Source organism: Pleurodeles waltl, chromosome 12, assembly GCF_031143425.1.
Source record: "Pleurodeles waltl isolate 20211129_DDA chromosome 12, aPleWal1.hap1.20221129, whole genome shotgun sequence".
Classification (NCBI taxonomy): Eukaryota; Metazoa; Chordata; class Amphibia; order Caudata; family Salamandridae; genus Pleurodeles; species Pleurodeles waltl.
Genome location: NC_090451.1, coordinates 213,806,133 through 213,827,811, shown reverse-complemented (window position 1 = coordinate 213,827,811; position 21,679 = coordinate 213,806,133). Strand labels below are relative to the sequence as shown.

The window sequence follows — 21,679 nt, the reverse complement described above, 5'->3', positions numbered from 1 at the left end:
CTTGAGGTATTCATAGAGATGTAATGCTCAGCAGAAAGATACATTTTGAGGTGTAGATGTGCGTTGAATATAAATGAGGCTCAAACCATATTTTCCGCATCAGAAGTTTCAACAAGCCCACGGCCGCAATGAAACGTGACGGAGACACACAAAAGTAAACAGAAGTTTACTCGGAGTGAAACGTACTGGTAAAAGTGCAATTATCCATGTGCCCAGCAAAAGTGCAATTAGCCATGTAACCGGCAAAAGTGCAGTTAGCCATGTAACAGGGTTGATGTCATGCAAAATCCTCGACTACTGCCCAGCGAGATTGTGCTGCCTGCGAAATAAAGAGAAAAAGTAGTTCAGAAACCATACGGAAAACATGGAGCCTCGAATGTTTTCTGTAGTTAGCCGGTGCGCTCGAGGAAGGCTAAACACCAGAAAAGGCATGACATGTGCATGTCTTCCACTAATGAAATCAAGCAAATTTTAAAATACAAGCCCACGAACCAACCAAACTGATGGGCTCGACATGGGCGTGCTTATAAGCACATAGAGAGATAACAGGGATGCAGCACTTTGGGCTCAACCCTAAAAAATGGGTCAAATTTCACACAAATGATCTTAAGAGCCAATGGTGTGCCAAGCCAGTGTAGCCCATTGCCACTCAGGAGTTGACCCCATTTTTTTTCAAAATGTGAAATAGTTGCCTGTATATCAGTGGCTAGACCCTATATGAAATGGGTTTACCCCCCACTCCATGCCACAGTATGTCAGTGCCCGACGTTTGCCAAGAATGTCATAAATATGCCTGTGACAGAATCGTTATATTCACTCACACATTTGCACAAATGCTTTCTATCTCTCTCTCTGTCTTTCTCTCAGTCTTTTGCGCTCTCTCTCCAACACTGACAATACAGTTAACTGTTAATTAAAAGCACAGACCAGAAAAGATTACATTTGCAATGCTTACCCTGAAAGACTTCCTATTTTAGTATCGTCTGTTCCATGAAACAGTTCCTTTTCTCGTCGATTTCAGTTAGTTTGATACATTGTGTCCAGTGTCCTACCCAGATAGATGCCTGCACTGCAGTGAAGCTTCTGTGCGTCCTGGGCCTGAAAGGAGGATTGCTCTGTCACAAATTGTAACTATTTATACTGATCCAAGCCAGTCTGCTCTTCTTTTAAAACAGGAGGTACATCCGGGAAATAGATTTCTCTTTTACTGTTACATCTTGGTCATTGCAGAGGCCAGGGGTCGCAAGAACAATGCCAGGGGTTGAAAGGGAGAGCCTAGGGGTTACAACCGCGACCTCTGACGACCCCTCAATGACGTCCATGCCGTGACAGTGTGTGTCATGGTATTAATACATGGGTCTAAACATGATGAGTAAGAAAAAGCCAACATGTCACAAGAACCAAATGTGATGGAGTATATTAATTCTGAACCTTAGTAAAAAGTTACTTTCATGTTGTCTAAAGAAGCAAACCTAAACACGGCTCTATAGCCCTGATTATAAGTTGCTGGGCTCTGGGGTAACAGTAAAATCTCATGCAGTTTTACTGTTACTGAGTGGCAATTACACAGCAGTACAGGTGATTAACCCATGCACGGTCTTCTAGGTGAGTTGGAGGTGGGCGAATACAGGAGCGAATGGGAAGTACTTGCAGGCGGGGGGAGCATTGTCCCTGTCAGAAAAAATAAGCAGGACTGAAAGTTGACTGTTGCTGCAACCAAAGTCTCAAGTGGCTGAAAAAACCGGAGTCAGTTTCTGCGACACTCAGAAAAAGCCAACTGCTCTGTATCAAGCGGACCAAAATTCCTTAAATTTATCCCACCCAATCTAACTCATAATCAGGCACTTTGTCAGTCGATGAGTTTTACAGGAAATAAGATCTCACTGATGGTTTACAAAGTTTAGAAGAATCCTCGATTAGTAGTCTTCACTTTGAAACAGGTATTGACAAAGCCAGTAGATCTTGCCTTTGGGATATATTGGCTTTGCCATTGTTTTTAGTGATGATCAGCTGTGTCCCCAATGGTGTGCAGCATGGCTGAGGAAAAAAAGGAAAATAAAATTGTTATGACACAGCCTGTCATGTCATTTTGTAGGGGATTCCACCGCGCATGCCAACACCTGCAAATTGATGTGCCCCCTTTATTTCTTTTTATTTACCAATTAAAGTTGGCACAGTAAATAAAAAAGCAGTAGGGCAAAAACACATATATATTTTTTTGGTTTTTTGAACCGGGTAAGTGGAAGCAACACAACAGTTGCAGGTGGGAGAAGAAATACTCAGGGTGACAGTAGGAAGCTGAAAAATAAGTATTTTCGCAAACAGACAACTTGTGCTGTGTGATAGGCGAGAACTAAAAAGCATTTCTGACGAGGTGATATCATTATTCCCTAGACAGTCATACAGTATAAGCTGACCTAATTTTACACAAGGGTATGCAGTCTTATTTTAGCCCCTGAAATGTATTACTTGCCTTCAGACCCATGCAATCTTTAATGAATTCATGGTTTAGACAAGTGAATGGATTTAACCACACAGAGCTCAACAATAACTGATGTCTCTTTATTGCATATATCCCAAACCCAGCTGCTCATGAGAAGACGTTTGCAAAATTTGTTTTCTTCAGTTTGTCAATAAGTTACGTCTGATAAACCCTACACACTCTCGCCATGTTAACAATAGAAAATACTATATTTTGCAAGTGGCTAATACCCAATCTCAAAGCAAAGACAAATGTAGCCCTTTATCCTGCGAAAAGTTGGTCCATCTTGTTGAACTGTCAAACAATATTCCCAAAAAACAGAAACCCTGTACTTTTTCCAAGATCTTATTTTTTATGAAAATCTATTTAGGCATAGTAATCCTTGATGTTATACTGAAGTTAAGTCTTAGAGAGGTTGGTGTATAACTCAAGACTATCCATAAAGCCACATAATTACATACCTCACAATCAGGGTCTCCATCTTAGAAGCTTTTGTAGCTATTGGCTTTGAATCATCTACGCACAATAAAGTTGGAACAAACTTCCTTCCCATTATTGAGGTGTCCTCGACCTTCCATAGAAAAAAACGAGTTTGTATAGTTAGTACTAGTTAGTTACCAGTAATTCTCATTACTCCATGCCCATGTCCTCCCTGATACAGTCCCTACAACTGGGATCTTATCTCCTTCTGGCAGTCCCTGTATCCTAGATCAGTGTTGTCCAACCTTTTTATCGCCGCGGACCGGTAAATGTTTGATAATTTTTCCGTGGCCCGCTTGTCCCATTGTGTGATAAGCGGGCCACGGAAAAATTATCAAACATTTACCGCCCGCCACAGTGGGGCGGCCCGGTGCCGATTGATCCACGGACCGGCACCGGTCCGCGGCCCGGGGGTTCGGGAACACTGTCCTAGATTGACTCAAAATACTTTCACCAACATGGCCGCCATTACCCAGGTGCTACTACAAAAGGGGGGAAGTCGGCAAACACACATCCTGTAGTATAAAGCAAATCACGGAAAAAAGAAGCACATATAATCAATCCCCTTCAAAGGGACGGGGGAGGAAACACAGGGCTGTATCAGGGAGACCTTGAACCTGGAGTAATGAAGATTATCGGTAAGTAACCAGAGCATTACCTCCATGTCCATCCTCCCCGATCCTGTCCTTACAACTGAGAAATACCAAAGCAACCTGGATTGATTATGTGCCCCAGAAAAACAACACAGCAGACTGCTAAGTACGAATGCAGAAAGACTTTAATATGAGAAAACAGAACACAATAATGATGAAACCGCATGATCTGCAAAAGAAGAAAACCCCTCCCCTAACTGAACACGGTAAGGGGACAGAAAAGTATGAGGGGAGGACCACGTGGCAGCACAGTAAATGTCTCTCAAGGAAGCCCCTTTAAAGGAAGCCCAAGATGCAGTAATTCCCCTGGTGGACCTTCCCTGCACTTGGGAAGGGACATCAGAGGGAGACAAATTGTAGGTACACAAAATTGTGGACTTAATCCAATGGGAGAGGGTAGAAGTAGAAGCATGAAAACCTCTACCACCCACCCCCAAAAGTAACACTGAGTCAGATTTCCAAAAAGAGGAGGTCCGATGCAAATAAATAGACAAAGCCCTGCGAACATCCAGCATGTGCAGATGACAGTCCTCCTCCGAGGATGGAGCAGGGCAGAATACAGGAAGAACAATATCCTACGAGCAGTGAAAAAAGGACAGAACCTTAGGCAAAAAAAGCTGGACTGGGAAGCAACACCACCTTATCCAGTAAGAAATGAATGAAAGGAAAGACGGAAAGCAAAGCCCCAATTTCCCCAATCCTGCACCCTGAACAAATAGCCACCAAAAAACACAACCGTATGAGTCAAATATTTAAGATCCACAGAATCTCAAAGGGTGCTCCCATCAAACCATTAAGGACCAAAGGCAAATCCTAGGGAGGGACTGGATAACAGGACGCTGCAGAAAAAACTCAGTAACAGCTGGGAAATCAAAGTTAACACAACACCCCCCCCCCCCCCCACACACACACACACAGTCTGAATAGCCACCCACTGAGCACGAATGGTGGATGCTGCCAAACCTAGTACAAAGCCATCTCTCAAAAAATCCACAATCCTGACAGGGTCACAAGTAAGAGGCTATAACTGTTTGGAGATACACTATCTCTTGCAGTTCCCCTAATATCTATTGTATGACTTCCTAGTGTAAGGCCACCATGACCTTTGAAGGGAGTCCGCCACAGCTGAGGAACAATCCGGAGCCAACCACCTCAACCTTTTAGCAGCCAAACCTCCAGATTCAACTGACGGAGCGACTCCTGAGACAGAGAGGAGTAATGGGGACGGCTGAATGGGCAAGATCCAAGGAGGAGCCACTGCCAACTCTTCCAATAGGGAAGACCAAGGCCTCTGCGACCAACTGGGGACCACTAAGAGGACCTGCGCATGATCCTCCCTGTTCTTTTGAAGGACCCATGGCATCAATGAGAAAGGAGGAAAGCAATACAGGAGACTGGGAGGCCACCGGCCTGAGAAGGCATCCGTTGCCCACGCCCCCCTGGCTGGAATCAGAGAGCAAAACTGAGGGGGGAGTGAGTTCTCTTTTGTGGCAAACAGGTCCAACCATGGTCAAACCATGGGAGGCCGAACCTGTGAGTGATGGACTGAAAAACCTGGGGAGAGAGACACTGGGAGATCGAAGACAGAAACGACCTGTTCAACTGATTGGCAACCCCATTCTCTCTCCCCGGAAGATAAACTGCCCGGAGAGAGAGAGAGAAGGTTGAGCTCCGCCCAAGCACAAATCTCCCTGGTCAACAGGTGAAGGGAAGAACCCACCCCCCGCCTGTTGATGTAAGCCCTGACAATCTGGTTATCTGTTTGAATACACACTGGACGTCTCTGTATCAGAGGATGGAACCATAGGAGCGCCTCCCTCACAGCCGCCAATTCCCTCCAATTGGAGGAAGTGAGCGCCTTCAGCCTGGACCACCGACCCTGGGCTACAAGGCCCCCAAAAACTGCACCCCAACCCACTTTGCTGGCATCTGTGGTGACGTTCAGAGGAATGGGCTGTGCCAGTTGGAACCCCTTCCACAAGTTCTCCGTAACCAACCACCATTGTAACTCTGTCCTGATCTGAGGAGAAACAGGAACCACAGCCTCGAAGTCCTGGGAGAGGGAACTCCACCTGCACAACAAATGGTGCACTAAGGTATATAGATGCAATCGGCTCCAAGGAACTCGGTCCAGGGAGGAAGCCATTTCCACTTGACTGCGTAACCACAGGCAGGCCGATGATTGAGGATGCTGCAACAGGTTTGAAAGATGAGCCACCAGACTGGAAGCCGTGTCTGGGGAAAGAAACACCCTCCCCCCCCTTGTCATACAAAACAGGGCCCGATGAACTGGAGCGTCTGGACTGGTTGCAGATTGGACTTGGCCAGATTTATCAGGAAGCCATGGCTCTTCAGAACAAAACACACAGCCTTAGAAAAAGAAGGAGAACTGATTAACCAGTCATCCAAATATGGCTACACCTGTATACCAGCTGAATTTAAAATACCCACCACAGGAGCCAAAAGCTTGGTAAAAACTCTTGGAGCTGAAGTTAACCCAAATGGTAGGACACGAAATTGGTAATGGCGATCACCAAGAGTGTAGTGGAGAAGTCTTTGGTGCTTGGGGAAGATCTGCACATGAAGGGAGGCATCCAGCATATCCAGAGAGGCCAGAAATTCCCCCTGTCTGAGCAACGGGAATATGCTTTGCAAGGTTGTCATTTTGAACCTCTGGTGAACCAAGAATCAGTTTGATTCCTTCAAGGCCAGAATTGGACGAAAGTCCCCTGAAGGTTTTTGGATAAGAAACAGAATGGAATAAAAAAACAAAACACCCCAGTCTGATTGAGGGACAGGGACAATAGCCTTCTTTCGTAGCAACGCCTGCACCCCCTACCTCCCCCCATCAGCACCTGCCTTTTGAAGGGGTCCCTGGGCAGCTGGATGGATCATTTTGTAAAAATCCTCTGGAACGTTTGTGAACTCCAAACGATAACCCCTGGAGACCACTTGAACTGTCCAAGCATCTAAAATGGTCGAAGCCCAAGTCTTTCTGAAATGCCACAGCCGACCCCCAACCGGAACATCCAGAAGATAGTCAGGACTTTGGCTGTACAGCACCTCAGGAACCGGCTGCTGAGGGCTGGAACCAGGATTTGTCAGAGCGAGGCCCGCCCCCCGGCTATGGACCCTGCCCCGAAAGGGCCGAGATGTCCCATCGGGAGGACAAAAAAGGAAAAGCTCTCTTGTAGGCAAACCCTTTACCCGTAGGAAAGGCTTTCAAAGGTGCAAGCAGCTACTTGTTCTATGCAGTCTTTTTAACCATGTTATCAGAGTGCTGCCCAAACAATTTAACGTCATCAAAAGGAAGCTTCGACAAGACCTCTTTCTGCGAGGCATCGGCCCTCCAGATACGCATCCACAAGTAACCGCAGGCTGAAACAGCTGACCCTGGGGCCGCACCCGAGGAACACAAAGTATTAAAAGAAATGTCAGAAAGAAAACACACTTGTTGTTCCATCAGAGCCAGGAGGGCCTAACAGTCCAGTCTTCAGCCATGTGGTCCGCCAAAGACTGGAAATCCTTGAGCAAGGATTAAACAGTATAAATGGAATGTGCATTTGCCTGCACTGCAAAATTGGTTGTTGCATATGTCCTCTTGATTGCCCCTTCCACTTTCCTATCCACAGCGTCAGAAGAGGAGGTGTCTTCAGGAACAACATTGCCCTGGGTGGAGGAACCCGCCATCAGGTTATCAACTTTAACTGAGGCAGAAAACTCCTCTGCAAAGTTGGCAATGGAATATCGCTTGGCCAGAAATCAAGCAAAACAGGTCTTCTCCACTTCTTTCCAATCATGTTGCAACATTTTCTGAATTGCAGCATGCAGAGGGACAGAGTCAGGTTCTGGCTGCAAATACTGCGCCAAAAAGTCATTATCTTCAGGAGTCGTCTCCACCTCAGGAAATTCCAGATTAGAGCGCAAATGCTGCAGAACCTCAGAAAGCAGCACCCTGCATAAAACTGCCTTTTTTATTGTCCTTCTCCAAATCACCAACATCCCCCATAGCCTCGTCTGAATCCAGCCCACAAGGAATTTTAGGGGCAGGGCGGTCTTTCCTAGCCCTAAGAGCAGCCTCCACCCCTTAAGCAATCATTCACTGCAAGGATGGCTGCGCAGGAGCTGCACCAGAGGGGTCAGGGGCATCCCCAGGGTTCGGATACATAATGCTGTTTAGAAAAACAGAAACAATTGAAACGGACCGACTTCCTGTTTGTCTGCCGGTTTCTAAGCAACAGAATTTCAGAAAATTCCAGCGAGAACCGCGGGTCACAGGTAATAAAACAAGGCCAGACTCAGCCCAAAACATCAACAATAAGCACTTGCAACAAGCCAAGCAATACAGGTACCCCAGCGCTCAGCACTGCAACCATCAATCATACGCAAACAGAAACCCCCAAGCACCTCCTGACTGCTAGGTCAAGTGTGGGAGTGTGCCACCACCCGCTACACCACAAAAGCCTTAGGGTAAACAATGCCGGCAACCAGGTGCTCAGCGCCACAACCAGAAACCAAATGCAAGCAGGAATTCCCGAGCGCCTCCCCATTGCTAAAGCGGGTCAGGGAGCGTGCCAAAACCCACCACGTACAACAAACACCCCGCGTACTGGCCTGTATGCTAAAACAAGTAGGGGAAGACCTAACACGGAAGTCCCTGAACGCTGTAGCGAGGCCCCGGGAACCAGATAAGAAAGAGAAAAGAAGGGTGCTAAAGCGGTGCCTTTATCCCACGAAACAGTGAAAAACCCCATTACCTGCATCAGACAGGGTAACCTTCTGCAGAAAAAAATGACAGGATGTGTGTTTGCTGACTTCCCCCTTTTGTAGTGGCACCTGGTTAATGGCAGCCATGTTAAGGGAAGTATTTTGAGTCGGCTACTGAATATGGTCTGCGAGAAGGAGATGAGATCTCAGTTGTAACGACGGCAAGGATGAACATGGAAGTAATGCACTTTAAATGTGCCCATCTCTGGAAATCAGCATTTTGTCAGTGCTCTCCACAAGGACCATATCTTACTCTGGCTGCGAGGTTATGGTCTAAACACCTCAATGTGTCAGTAGTAGAACGTTTTGCACTCATTGAATCTAAAACTATCATTATGTCCTGTTTACCTGTGAGACACTATACTATGATCCATGAAATCTAAATGCACTGACCGTCCCTGAACCATTGTCACAGTTCTCAGTGCCCTTGTGGCATTGGAGACAAATGTCTCTGGCATTGCAGGAGACATTTGATTACAGGGAGCCTCACCTTAACTGAGACACGTGCACTGCACCAAGGTGCCCATCCATAGCTACTTTTGCTACAAATACACAATACAGAAACAAAGTCCTACCTGCTTCAGCTTGTCAACACAAATAACATCCTGGTAGTTCCGAGGGTGAGCCCTGTGCCAAAGGAAGAAGATATATGGAATATTGATTTGCTCTGATTTCACCACACACAATTGTTTCCTACCCTTTCTGATGAATGTACACTTTAACAATTAGTGTGTTCTTATTACTGCCTGCTGAAACCGATTGTTTACTTACTTGGTTTACTTGTTATGCTTCATCCTGCAAACCAACAGGGTGAGAAATAATTAGTTTTCTCAACTACACCTCCAACGAGGGATCCTAATACCACTACTTCTACCACACTGGATCACCGAAGTCCTCACAGTCTTGGCTACTGCAAGTGATTTTGTACTGGGCTCCTTTGTAAGATTACATCCAAACTGCAGACAGCGTGAGATCACCAATCCATAAAGAGATTTGATCACATTATCCCTGCTATGAGAGCACTTCACTAATTTCATTTAAGGAAACTTCCATCTTCAACGTCCTCTTCCTTCCTCAGGTGAAATATGATTTTGAGGGAAGGAACTGTAATCTATAGAACCAAAGCACTTAACACACAACAGCTAGTCATGGCTTTACATGGATTTGAACTCTCAGGCTGCTCTTAACATCCTTCCAACCTAATCATCATACTGAAAACTTCACCCCTCCTTTTCCGTGAAGGTTCATGAAAGAAACATGACATCCCTGTTTTGTATACTTATGAGATATTTATTAACTTACTAAAAGAGCTTATTGGATTGGCAGATGCTCCATGAACAAACCTGCTGAACTGTTAGCTAGAAATTAGCATGTCCCAGACAGCCTGCGAAAGACTGGTTGTTGTCCTACTTTACAAAGGGGGGCCAAGGAGCAGGCTGATAAATACAGACAGGTCCACTTAACAGCACTTGTCTAGAAATGAATAGAATCCCATTAATTTATGATACTTCATCACCTCCAGCCATCAAAGTCTACCCCACTCCCCAAAATGGGATGCCTTTCAAAAAGCAGGTATGGCGTCTCAGTTCAGCAACCAAGATGTAGAATTCTCTGCTTTTCTTGACATATGTTCTGAAAAAAAGCCAAAAAGTCACCTCTTCCAGCTTCCTTGCCACCACTTACTCATTCAGACAACATCTACAAGCAGTACAGTTCTCTGTGCTGTATTACTCAGTGCTCTTCTGTTTCTTACGAAGTAAAGACTCATCAACTACATTGAAATGAGTGCTTAACAAGATACATAGCAGCTTCGTTTTACCAGAGGCAAGTTTCATGTTAGGGGGGCAACAAAGCTAAGTGCTTAGTCCATGACTAGGTCAAACTAAAGTGATGGATCGGAATTACTTGGACTTTAAAATTGCTTTTGGTATAATACCACACACTTAACAGGTTCATCAACAATTTGAGAAGCCTTTGGATTAGAGCCAGGCAGATCATCAAACCTAAGTAAGTAACTGCCAGAGTTCAAACTGAGAATGATTTTTCGTGATAGAGGTAATTCTGAAGAAAGCAAGTGGCACATTGTTTTCTACATTTCTCAGTTAGGTGCCCTTCAGTACATTTTATGAGTAGAGATGCAGATGTGTTCTGTTGTAAAGGAGGCAGATGTTGCCACAGGTGTGAAATGTGAGCAGGCTGCCATTATTTGTGGAAGTGTGAGTATAAAACGAGTAAATACTGCTTCTAGTGTTTTGTATTGTGCACAGCCACTAATAGTGGAATCCCAGCTTGTTGCATGTCAAATGTATAAAAATGATGCAGAGGGATTTAGAGGGTAATTTAGCATTCTATTCGTCCTTTATTGTTGTATTAAAGTACAAGATTGCAGATTTTCTTGATAATCCTGTTAAAATATGTGTTATGGTCTTTATACCTAACTGGGCTGTTGGAAGGAGGGTGGGAGTGATGATGGAACAGGCCCTGATCTTTTTTAAAGGGTCCTGCACTCATGCTCAAAATTGTAATTATAGATTCTGAAGCAAGCTTACCCTGTTAATTAACATTGGGGCAGATGACATGGTTAATAGTGCTAAATGCTGCAGCTGCTGTATCCTCTCTACTCCGGTTAGACATTTTAGGAACAAGTGCTCGTGCTAAGTGGAGGTCCCGTGTTAGGTTTTTGACCCAGTCCTCACAAAAACATGGCTGATAGTTAACAATCTATCTGTAAGGCTTTTATCGATCTGTTGGTTTGCAGAGCTGTCTCAGTGAGTTACTCTGTGCTCAGTTAAAAATGAAATATATGACAAAGCCAGTCTGTGTGACGTGCTGAAGAACACAGGCGCATTAGTTCACATCTAGGTTTGAGAAAATCCATGCACTGGCTTGTCTGCAGGATAAGGGACACATTGGTTCTTAGAACCATGCCTTGTTAGTTTGCCCCTGTTTGAGTTTATTTTTGAAATAAGACATATTTCTGTTGGAGACACTTTTAAATAACCAAAATAGCAGGACTACAGAGAACTATATGTACCACTTCTGTTTGGTGTCACATAAGGAATGTTCAAAAGGGTCAATTGTTTAAGGTATTGCCTAAAATAAACTTTATTTCTCATAGGTTAAATTAACTGGCAATTTTTTTTCTTATTATTGTAGAAACAATCTCAGTTATGTATACACTAAGATTTTGGAATGAAGTTAAAGTGTTTTGGCAATGTATAGTGTGGGGACAAAGATCCTTGCTCTGTACACTCTGCCATCTGCTATTTGGTTTGACACTCGGGCTGACCCTATATTTTTCCCCTAGTGTATCTGACATCAGTAAACCCACTGGAAGTGTTCCTTGTGTATTTTTTTTTTGTGTTACTCACAAACAGAGCTCAAGGCTCTGCTGAACTATGGGTGCATCTAAAGTATACTGGAGAGGAACACTTTTCACTGAAAGCAGCAAAAAATCATTGAAGAAACAATTTTCAGAGTTGTGGTGCTGGCATCAATGTTACATCACAGAAGGCATAGGGACTGTAAAAAATCCAGGCATTCCACAAATAATAAGTATAGCAAATCAACTGCTTCCATTTCGCAGGAGAGCAGAAAAGGTGTGATATTTAGCTGGTGGTGCATTTTGGGGCGTACAGGTGCAAATATACTAATAAAGTATGGTGAGTAGTGCATTTACAGAAAGCACATTTTGCATTGAAATGGCCACAAAATTTGCATTGACATGCAGTTCTACGGATAAAACTATGTAGATCATAAACTACCATGTGTGGAAATCGGTTTTCAGCAAATATTTACCTTTTGTACATCACCAAATAAAGTGTCTTGATTTGCTTTGATCCTATTTAAATCTTTAAAGGAACCCTTCACCAAACAGAGATATGCATTGACAGGAACGCCGTGACAGTGGTTCCTGCCAATTCGGTGAGCGCTCCCTCCACCCGTGGAATGGCGTAAACTACTCCATCCCTCTGGCAGATCAACAGGCTATCCGCAGAAATATAAATCAGCCTTTAAGACCCATACTAAATCTACGGACACCAAACAGATAAATCAAAACACAAAAATTCAAAATGACTTCGCTGCATGAGGCCATCCCTCTGATGCAGAAGGGAGACGACATAGCAGCTATCGAAGTTAAAGATGTCTACCTTCACATACCAATGAACAAGGCGCAACGAAAATTCCTCTAGTTCATGGGGGTAAGGTGCACTATCAATTCAAGGGGCTACTCTTTAGAATAAAGTCTCCGCCAAGAGCTTTCACAAAAGGTCTAACCGTGGTGGTGGCACAATTCAGAAGAAAGGCAATACATGTATATTCCTATCTGGACGACTGACTAATAAAGGGAAAGTTGTTCAAATAATGCAAAGAAAACATAAAAACTGTAATTTGAACTCTACACAAGTTAGGGTTCCAGTTTGAAAAATCATCACCAAATCCGGAAATGAAAAAAGGTTTTCTAGGGGCAATCATAGACCTGAAAAAAAAAAAACATTTTCGGTAACAAAGAGGGTTCAGGGACTAGTAGAGCAAGCTCACCTCTACCAGAAGGGCCAACGCCTGAGGGTGCGAATGTGGAGAAATATGATAGGCGTGATGGCATATTGTATTCCCTTAGTATCCCAGGTCGACTGCACAAGACCATTACAGACAGGAGTAGCTACAACATCAATGGTCAGTCAACCAAGAGTTGAGATGATCTAGTCATTTGCACTGACAGAGTACAGAAAGAGATCCAGTTGTGTAATACAGACATTACGGATGGCACACCATTAAAACTACCAGCTCCCTCAGTAACCATTACAACATATGCATCCCACATGAGGTGGGAAATCTGAACATTAGGTTACTGTGGAACCCAAAAGAAGTAGTACAGCACATAAATGTGTTGAAAATCAAGGCTGTCTCCTTAACACTGAATGCTTCCGAGAAACATGCAGAAGGAACATTGGTCTAAATCCAAACAGACAATAGTCACAATGTTCTCTACTTCAACAAACAGTGGAGAAAGAAATCTAAGATGCAATTCAAAACTAGCACAGGTTATGTGGAAAGGGACTCTAGAAAGAAGGATAGCAGTTTTGATACACCTACCTAAGAAACTGAACATCGAAGCCAGTTTGACTGAGCACACAAAGTGCCATATATGTTTCGGAGATAAATGAAAGGTTGGTGAAGGACCTCTTTCGGAGGCAGGGCACACTACTCAGGGACTTGTTTGCAACACAAAAAAACACAATATGCCAAAGCTTCATCTCCAGAATTCTCCACCAACAGTCATTAGGGAATGCCTTGTGGGTGAAATGGTCAGGGATTTTTGCCTACACTTTTTCACCCATACTAGTGATAGCATGTGTGATACAAAAATGCAAACAGGCACACATGAAATTAGTCCTCGTCGCCCCCATATGGGCCACACAAACGTGGTTCTCAGACCGAATTGAAATGTGCCAGGTCAAGAAGATTCTGGTATATCAGGACTTGTTAATAACACAGGGATGACAGGTATTCAATCTGGAACCAGCTATCCCGAACCTACAGCATGGTTTCTGAAAACATAGAATTTGGTCACTTAGACCTACCACCAAGTTCCGTGGAGGAAGGAGGCCTGCTACAAAAAAGTGTTGTATGGATGTGGAACAGGCTGATATATTAGTGTAGAGACTAGACACAAGACGTTACAGTGGTCAGGTACTTTACACATTTGCTAGGCAAAAAACCCTCCTTCATCTCATTGAAGGTTTACTCAGGGCTCATACTCCCCATAATAGGCAGAAACGTCTTCACCATACCAATCATAAAACGCAAGGATTTGTTGTTGCCATTACAGAAGCTGGTGAATTTGATAGCATTGAGGTCTGGCTCTTTAATTAAGTTTCGGTCAGTCTTCTTGTAGAGAGTAGAGGGGGCCGCCTATTCCCCATGGTGGTTTTACAACTGTTGATAATGAAAACCTGTAACTTACACTGCCTGCAGCATCTTGGTTGTGCTGGTAACACCGAGGCTGCTTGTGTTTTTCAGTGAGAACTCTGCGACTGATCTGCGAGTGTGCTGAGGACTACTGCAACCGAGGAGAAACCAAGCCTCAGCCTAGTACAGCCGCTATGTAAGTCTGCAGTATCCATTTTTACTCATGACCCTGTAAGGATTGCAGAAGGAACTCTTTGGTTGCTTCCTGAAGGGCACTGCACAGTAGGACAAATATGTAGTATCAACTGCAAAGACATTGTGAACCAAGTACTAATTAGCCTAATTAACAGTAAATAATCTCATTATTGGCCATTGTAATCAACATGGCACATTTGTATTCACAGGTTGGCAAGCGAAGAACCTATTTATATTATTTTTGATGAACAATATAAAACATATTAGTTTTAAGTACCTTCAGTTTTTTCTCCTATTAATATGAAAGTCAAATGTATTATGTTAATAAACATGGTTTATGTAAATGATGTGTATGATATGGTAAGAAATATAGAGTCTAAATAATCAAAGCGATAAAACATGCAGATTGCCCACCGGCAAAAAACACAGTTAAAAACAAGGAACTGCTGTAAATTATAGTTGATGATGGTTACCAAATGTGAACCACTACTTTGCATGTTTCGTTGTTACACCTGTTGTAACTGAAATTCCATTGCTTTGCTACAAGTAAAATTACTAAATTTCCAGACCAAAATTGCTCTTAGTTTTCACCAGCGAATACCAAAATAAGGGCAAGTGATAAGTTTATTTGATTTCATATTACAAAAATGTCAAATTCTGTGAAATGTTTATATCTCCTCTCGCACTGCCTTAGTAAAAATTAGGACTTGCTATTACTAAAATATCATAAATATCCTGTTTATATTTGTGTACCCAACTAGATAACGTTGTTGTCTTCCCAGATAGAAAATTAGAAAGTTTTTTTTTATCACTAGTTACAACCAGTTCTACTGAAATGTTTTTGTATTTAACTGCATTTTTTATCACCTTTTCAGCCTAGGCAGTGAGACAGGGAATCATTTTGCTCACATTAATGCAGATGGAAGGTTGTAGGGCAAAACATTAACTTATTAAGTATCAAACTGTTTCAATGTGTTCTTTCAAAAATACACCTGAAAATACAGGTCGTAATTTGAAATTAAATTGAGCTTGGATAGGAGACTCTGGGTGCAATGCTAGTCTTTTTCAAACATTTACTTTCCATTCTTTGTGACATTTTTGCACTGATACCAGCCCTGAGCCAGTGTCTTATATGCAAATATTTACTTAATTTTGTTATTGTATGCTTTTGTTATAGCAAAGATGAACATTACTAAACTTCAAATAGGCTTGTATGTAAGATAGCACATCCATACACAGTAAGTCACAAAGCTGTTTCAACGTAAGTTTGAAAAAAAATCTAAGGTTATACCAGGAAGATGTAGATTTCTAATAAGTTCAAGTTCAGCACCTTTGGTATGCTATATACATTTGTTTGGCGGGTTTACAAACAACATAATCTTAATTTCCTTGCTGATTAACTACTAAATGGCTTGTGTGGGGGCATCCCACCAAGTGCCAAAATTGCATGCCCCAACCTAAAGGCGTGCATAAGGGTAAAGGGAAGTGAGAACTGATTCTTGCAGTGAATGGTCTAGCAGCAGGAAGTGTCATACCTGAAATATATAGAGTAAACAACTAGAATATCAGATTGCACACCTGATTAAGTCAGTTCTATCAGGGAACGCACATACGCCAGTGTTCTTTGCCTGAATTTGCACCCACGTCTGTCTCCGGCAGTCTTATCAGTCTGAAAAGAACACAGTAAATCCCCCAAGGTGGAAGATTACTCCATGAAGCCTTATAATCTAGATAATTGAAACATGCCCCATTGTCAAACTAACTGTGGAGTCAACTCAACCTTGCTTTAAACAAAAAAAAAACATGTGGCAGTAGGGCCAAAATCACATAGGGCCTGATTTAGATTTCAGTGGACGGGTTCCTCTGTCACAATGGTGACGGATTTCCTGTCCACCAAAATATGAATCCCATAGGAAATAATGGGATTTATATTTCAGCGGATGGGAAATCCGTCACTTTTGTGATGGAGCAACCCATTGGCCGAAATCTAAATCAGACCTATAATAGTTTGTTAAGATGATGATAACTCTCAAGAAATCAGACTGGGAAACTGGTATTAATTTATTGAGGTCAGCCAATCTCCTTTCGAAACCCCAAAGAAGAGTTTTGTCAGTGAAAATAAATAGTTTAGGCACTGGTGAGTCCCATTGCTATTATTAATATGTAAAATAGACAGCCGGTTTATTTTTGGCTATCAGAAAATGTATAACTTGCATGAAGGTGGAATACATACTATTGTGGATAGCATACTAGAGCGTGTTTATAATATTGATGGTATTCTTGCATCTGATTTTTTTTTCAGGTTCCTAATTATTGTGAATACCTGAGCAGGGTGTGAGGATAATAAAGTATGCTACTGTTTTCAAGAATGTTGATGCAAGAGGGTATGAAGCTGTACAGGAATGACCCCTGCCCTGAACATCTGCCACTTGGATGTTTTGAGTTGCCGGGTTGTGTGCAAAGTTAGATACTGTGTGTGTATCTGCATGTGTACATATGTGTGCGTGTGTGTGTATGTACATGTGTTAGAATGGACTATAATGTCAGATTTGTATTGATTCCCCTTGCTAAAACCATGATGCTGTTTCTTTTTTGTCTGAGGTGTATTGACAGAGCTATGTATGTTGAGAGGACACTACAAGTTAGGGCACTGCAAGAGTTGTTTCATAAATTCCAGAGCTGGAACAGCAGTGGGAGCAGAAGCACTAGGTTTATGTTTTCCCATGTTGATCCATAAATGGATGACCCATACCAAAATTTATTTTCCGGGGAAGGACTGTGTAAATAACCCCTGTGTGCATTTGTTGTGTTTAATATTGCCTCATGGATATTCTGAACAGTTTGAAATGGATCAGCCCCCCGTTGACCAATATGGACAACACTGTCCTAGGTTAATGCCTTTTAGAGAAAGTGGATCAAGTCCCAAAGTAAAATAAAGGGTACTTCTGGGTCGAATCTAAAGGGCGCTAGCACACGAGGGTATTTTTTTAGCATGCTGGAACCAGAAGAGCAGGTAGAGGTGTTTGCTGCAGGTTCCAAAATCTAGGGTCACTGAATCTAGGCCACCGGAAGCAATGTCAATGAAAGGCTTTATTGCATAGAGAAGTTATACGTCTACATCTCTGTTGTGCTTCATTCGGGTGACTGCTGGAGTCTCCTAACTGTGGAAAAGAAAAGAACAGCCCTAGCCTTGGCATCCTTTGATCTCACCTGCTGAGACGTCTGGAAAAGCAGCCAGGCAGCAGTGAACTCCGTGACCTCCGTCATCACTGTGCTGGCCTTCAGTTCTGCCTTCCAGCCCTAGTGCCCCCACCGTCCCTCAGTGCCGGCGCTTTCAGAGAGCTGGGTTTGATGGATGCTTTCTGACACTGCTTAGCACCACAGGCTGCCTTCCCCGCCGAGCCCATCCACTAAGGGTCACGCTGTCTGCCCACACACACAGCGTGAGCCCGCAATTAGTGAGTTTTGGATCTGTCAGCCTAAATTAGCAAACAAAGAAGAGGAGAACAATTAGATCAGGCAGTGAGAAGCAACGCTGCTGGCTGATGATCAGACTCAGCATATTTGCTAATGAATTGTCCTTAATAAAGATTAGGACTTTGTTGTAATGGGAGTTGGGCCCTGTTCTAAACTGGAGTAGGGTATAGGAACATGTCCAGGTCCGAAAACACACACCTCTTAATTGAGGAGCACAGTTTAAATGTAGGAAAGGCCATCTCTTTGCAAGCTCAATTCACCCTGCTCAGGCTATCATAGCTGCAGCACTTCCAGAACAGTTTGTTTCTAACAAATATCCAGTGCTGAGCACAAGAGAAGACTACACATAAAAGAATGTTCCACATTTGCTCACAACCATAAAGGCATTCACAGAAAGGCGGGTATAAAAACAGTGAAACACAGATTATCAGTTGATACACACATATACCTCACTCAAAGAAGGGTAAAGAAATACACCCTCGAATAGGTTGTTAAGTAGGTTAACAAAACTCACAGTGTGCAGAGACAGCAGATATCAAAAGCAGGCACATGGCACAAGTGAGTCACAAACACAGATTAGATCACAACGTCTCCGGCAGGAAACCATACAACCTCCACAGGCTGTACCACCACTATATCTAGACAATGCAACTACTGCTTCTCATTTAGGGCGGAGAGAAAAGACTTGCCGCTGCCTAGCCCATGCACAGGGCAACAACTAATCCCTTCTCAACTAGAGTACACAGTAATCTCTAACACCTTCCCATGGAGGGCAGAGGCAACTTTACCCTAAACAAAAGAAGTACAGTGTAGCAATGCAAAAACACTCACATCCTACCTCATTAGGAACAGGGGAATAATCACTCCTCACTTGAGCATAACACTAATTAACCACCTCTTTCCAATAACAAGAGTGGACAACTTCAAATCTACCCATCCAGGTTCAAGATGAAATTACATTTTCCTGATGCCATAAGCCCAGCCACCAAAAGAAGGAACATATCACAACATAGAACGAGGCACATCACAAGTATCAGTTCCTCTTTCAGCACACACATGCACCCTCTTCAAAACACAGATTGACACAGTTTCACAGACCACTGTACCCAACCACCATGCCTTTCTTTATCTTGATACCAGGCCTCCTTAGTATGACACTTACGAATCCTGACATCTTGCTTTGCCCGCGGTGTCACAGTCCTCTCTTTGCAGACTAATTTAATGTGTTGTAACAAACTCTGTACTGTAAACTCTGCTGCACATTAATTTAATGTGTCCTAACGGATTCTATCTTATAGCAAAATGGCCATGAAAGTGATTCCCCATTAAGGTGTATTTATGGGACATTGTAGGTGGCAGAAGATGGAGCACTGTCAAAACCTATTCATATGAGAAACATTTGTGTTGCTAATTTAGAAAGCAGGCTGCTGAATGTCTTGAGTGGACTACAGAACAGTGTAATATTTAATGTCTTGAGGTTCTGGTTTTAATTTCCAGCTCAACAGAGCACTCCCCAGCTGCATGATCATGAGCTAATTCCTGCTGCCTCTAGGTGAGAGGGAGTAAATTGTGATGCTTCTACTCATTACAGGTTTATGAATATGTAGTGAGTTGTCTGTCTGAGAAAGGATATCCTTTATCTTGCGATTATTAAAAGAGAGTGAGAAAAGGATAGAGCAAAAAGGAGAGGGTATGGTAGCAATAAAGGAATAATGGACACAAAAGAGATAGTGAGAAGTATAATATGATGTAGAAGGTATGCCTGTGTATATATGAGGAGAGAGGCAGCACTGGGTAGATGATGATGTCAGGGCATGATTAATCTAGTGGTAGGGAGGACAAGAGTGATAAACTGCAGCTTAGTGAAGGAATGGTAAAAGAAAGAGAAAATCTCTGAGAATGAAAAGTTGAGAAAGGGAGAGGATAAGCTAAAGAATGAACGATGGGGGAGAGAAGGCTTAATGGAAGCCGGGGTAGATGAACAGTGAAAGGAAGCGATGGAGTCTTGAGGACAAGAGAGGTAGCGAAAGAGCAAGAACACAAGCATGAGGGTGGAATAGGTGTTGAGAAGGTGATACAGAACAATGAGCGGACTAGAGAAGAGGTGAGAGTGTCACAGATTGGGAATGGCAGGAAAAGGTGAGATGTTAGAAGTAGAAGAGAGGAAGCAGGATATGACAGGGAACACTATATACAGAGACATTACAACCTAATGAGGGGCAGATGTTTAGATGCGAAGCAGGAAGAAATAGAACACATGGGACAGGGAACAAGAAATAAATACACAAGGATAAGGAGCAGGTCAAATTCAATAGCAAGAAAAAGATGAAAGCAAACCAGGGGATCAATAAAACAAGAAAGGATCAAAGGGCAATCAACTGGGAGTAAAAGAGAGCAAGAGATATCCTTTAGAAAAAGAGAATGCTGAGAATAGAAAGATTGGTGATATAGTAATTGTTAATAAATGGTGTAAACGTTGGAGAGAGGTGATTACCTAACTGCAGTAAAATCCCGCTTTACAATCCCCGCTGGGGTTCAGAGGCCAAGATAGGGCAAAGTGATCTGAATCCTTCAGAAGAGATGAGTAAGTGATGAATGTTAGTGTTTCAGGGTAAATCTGAGTAGCAAGCCTTGCCTCAGGGTGTAACCATGTCTGGGTGTGCTTCAGTAGTCCATCAAGATAGGTGTTGGCAGGTGAGCAGGGGCTTGCGCCTAGACATGGGCGCTGCAATAAAGTTTCATAACATACCTAGCCTCAACAAAGAATATCTGCAGCTAGCAATAGATAATAAAATGTGGTTGGCGACACCTTAAAATGAAAATATGATCATAAAAATGCAGCGAGCAATAACAGTGCAATACAGTGAGGGACAACTACATCTTCAACAGAAAATGTATTCTGTTTACCCTGAAAAAGAAAAGCTAGACACAAGCAAACTTATCGACATGGCTGACATATTGTCCCAGGTGCATAAGGGTATGCTTAGATTCTGTAACCAGTATGATTTCCTTAAATGCAGTGTGTGACTACTTCCTACATTGGATGTCTTGTCAAAAATAAAATTGTTGATGTAACTGTGATGCGGATGCAGTGGTCACTGTTTGAGTGTTATAAGTTGTATAGGGGGACTGGTTGCATCTCTGGTTGACAAAATAGCAGATGACATAGCCGATGACCTCTGGTGGCTTTGACTTTTGAAAGGAACAGGCAATGGAATTTGAATAAAATGAGGGCCATACTGCTGAAGTTGGCTGACTGGAGCAACAGAGAAAACAATGCAGTTAGCAATCACAAGCCCTAAAGTGCCATCTGAAAGAGTTTGGTCATCATTTGTGGTGAATGGGCTTATCTACATAGCAGTCCCAAATGAGGCATATGCTTTGCAGTTCCCTTTATGACAAAACTGATCTTGCTTTATAGAACACAAATGTTGATGGGGCTCAGCTCCAACAGGGAAGATCACCACTCCTTTCTTCTGAGGGAATGACCATTTTTTGGCCTGTCACTCTAACAAATATTAAGACAAAGAATGAAAAACTCCAATTGCCTTGACTGTCTTGTTCAGTGGACATAGGTACCTGTATTTCTTTCATTATACTAATAGTAGTCATTCACACAACAAAACTGACTTTCATCTAGAGGTATTAAATGCAAACCAGCACTACACACAACAAAACTGGCTTTCACTAAGAGGTGTTAACTACTAGCTAA

At 42.9% G+C, this 21,679-nt stretch overlaps 1 protein-coding gene across 1 annotated transcript in view; it reads left to right on the top strand.

Moving 5' to 3' along the window:
• Nucleotides 1-21,679, top strand: part of VPS9D1 (VPS9 domain containing 1) — a 372,961-nt gene that overhangs the window by 306,435 nt on the left and 44,847 nt on the right. The window contains exon 13 of the mRNA XM_069216666.1: nucleotides 14,407-14,491. Within this exon, the coding sequence (XP_069072767.1) occupies nucleotides 14,407-14,491 (85 nt within the window). The remainder of the gene's footprint in view (nucleotides 1-14,406; nucleotides 14,492-21,679) is intronic.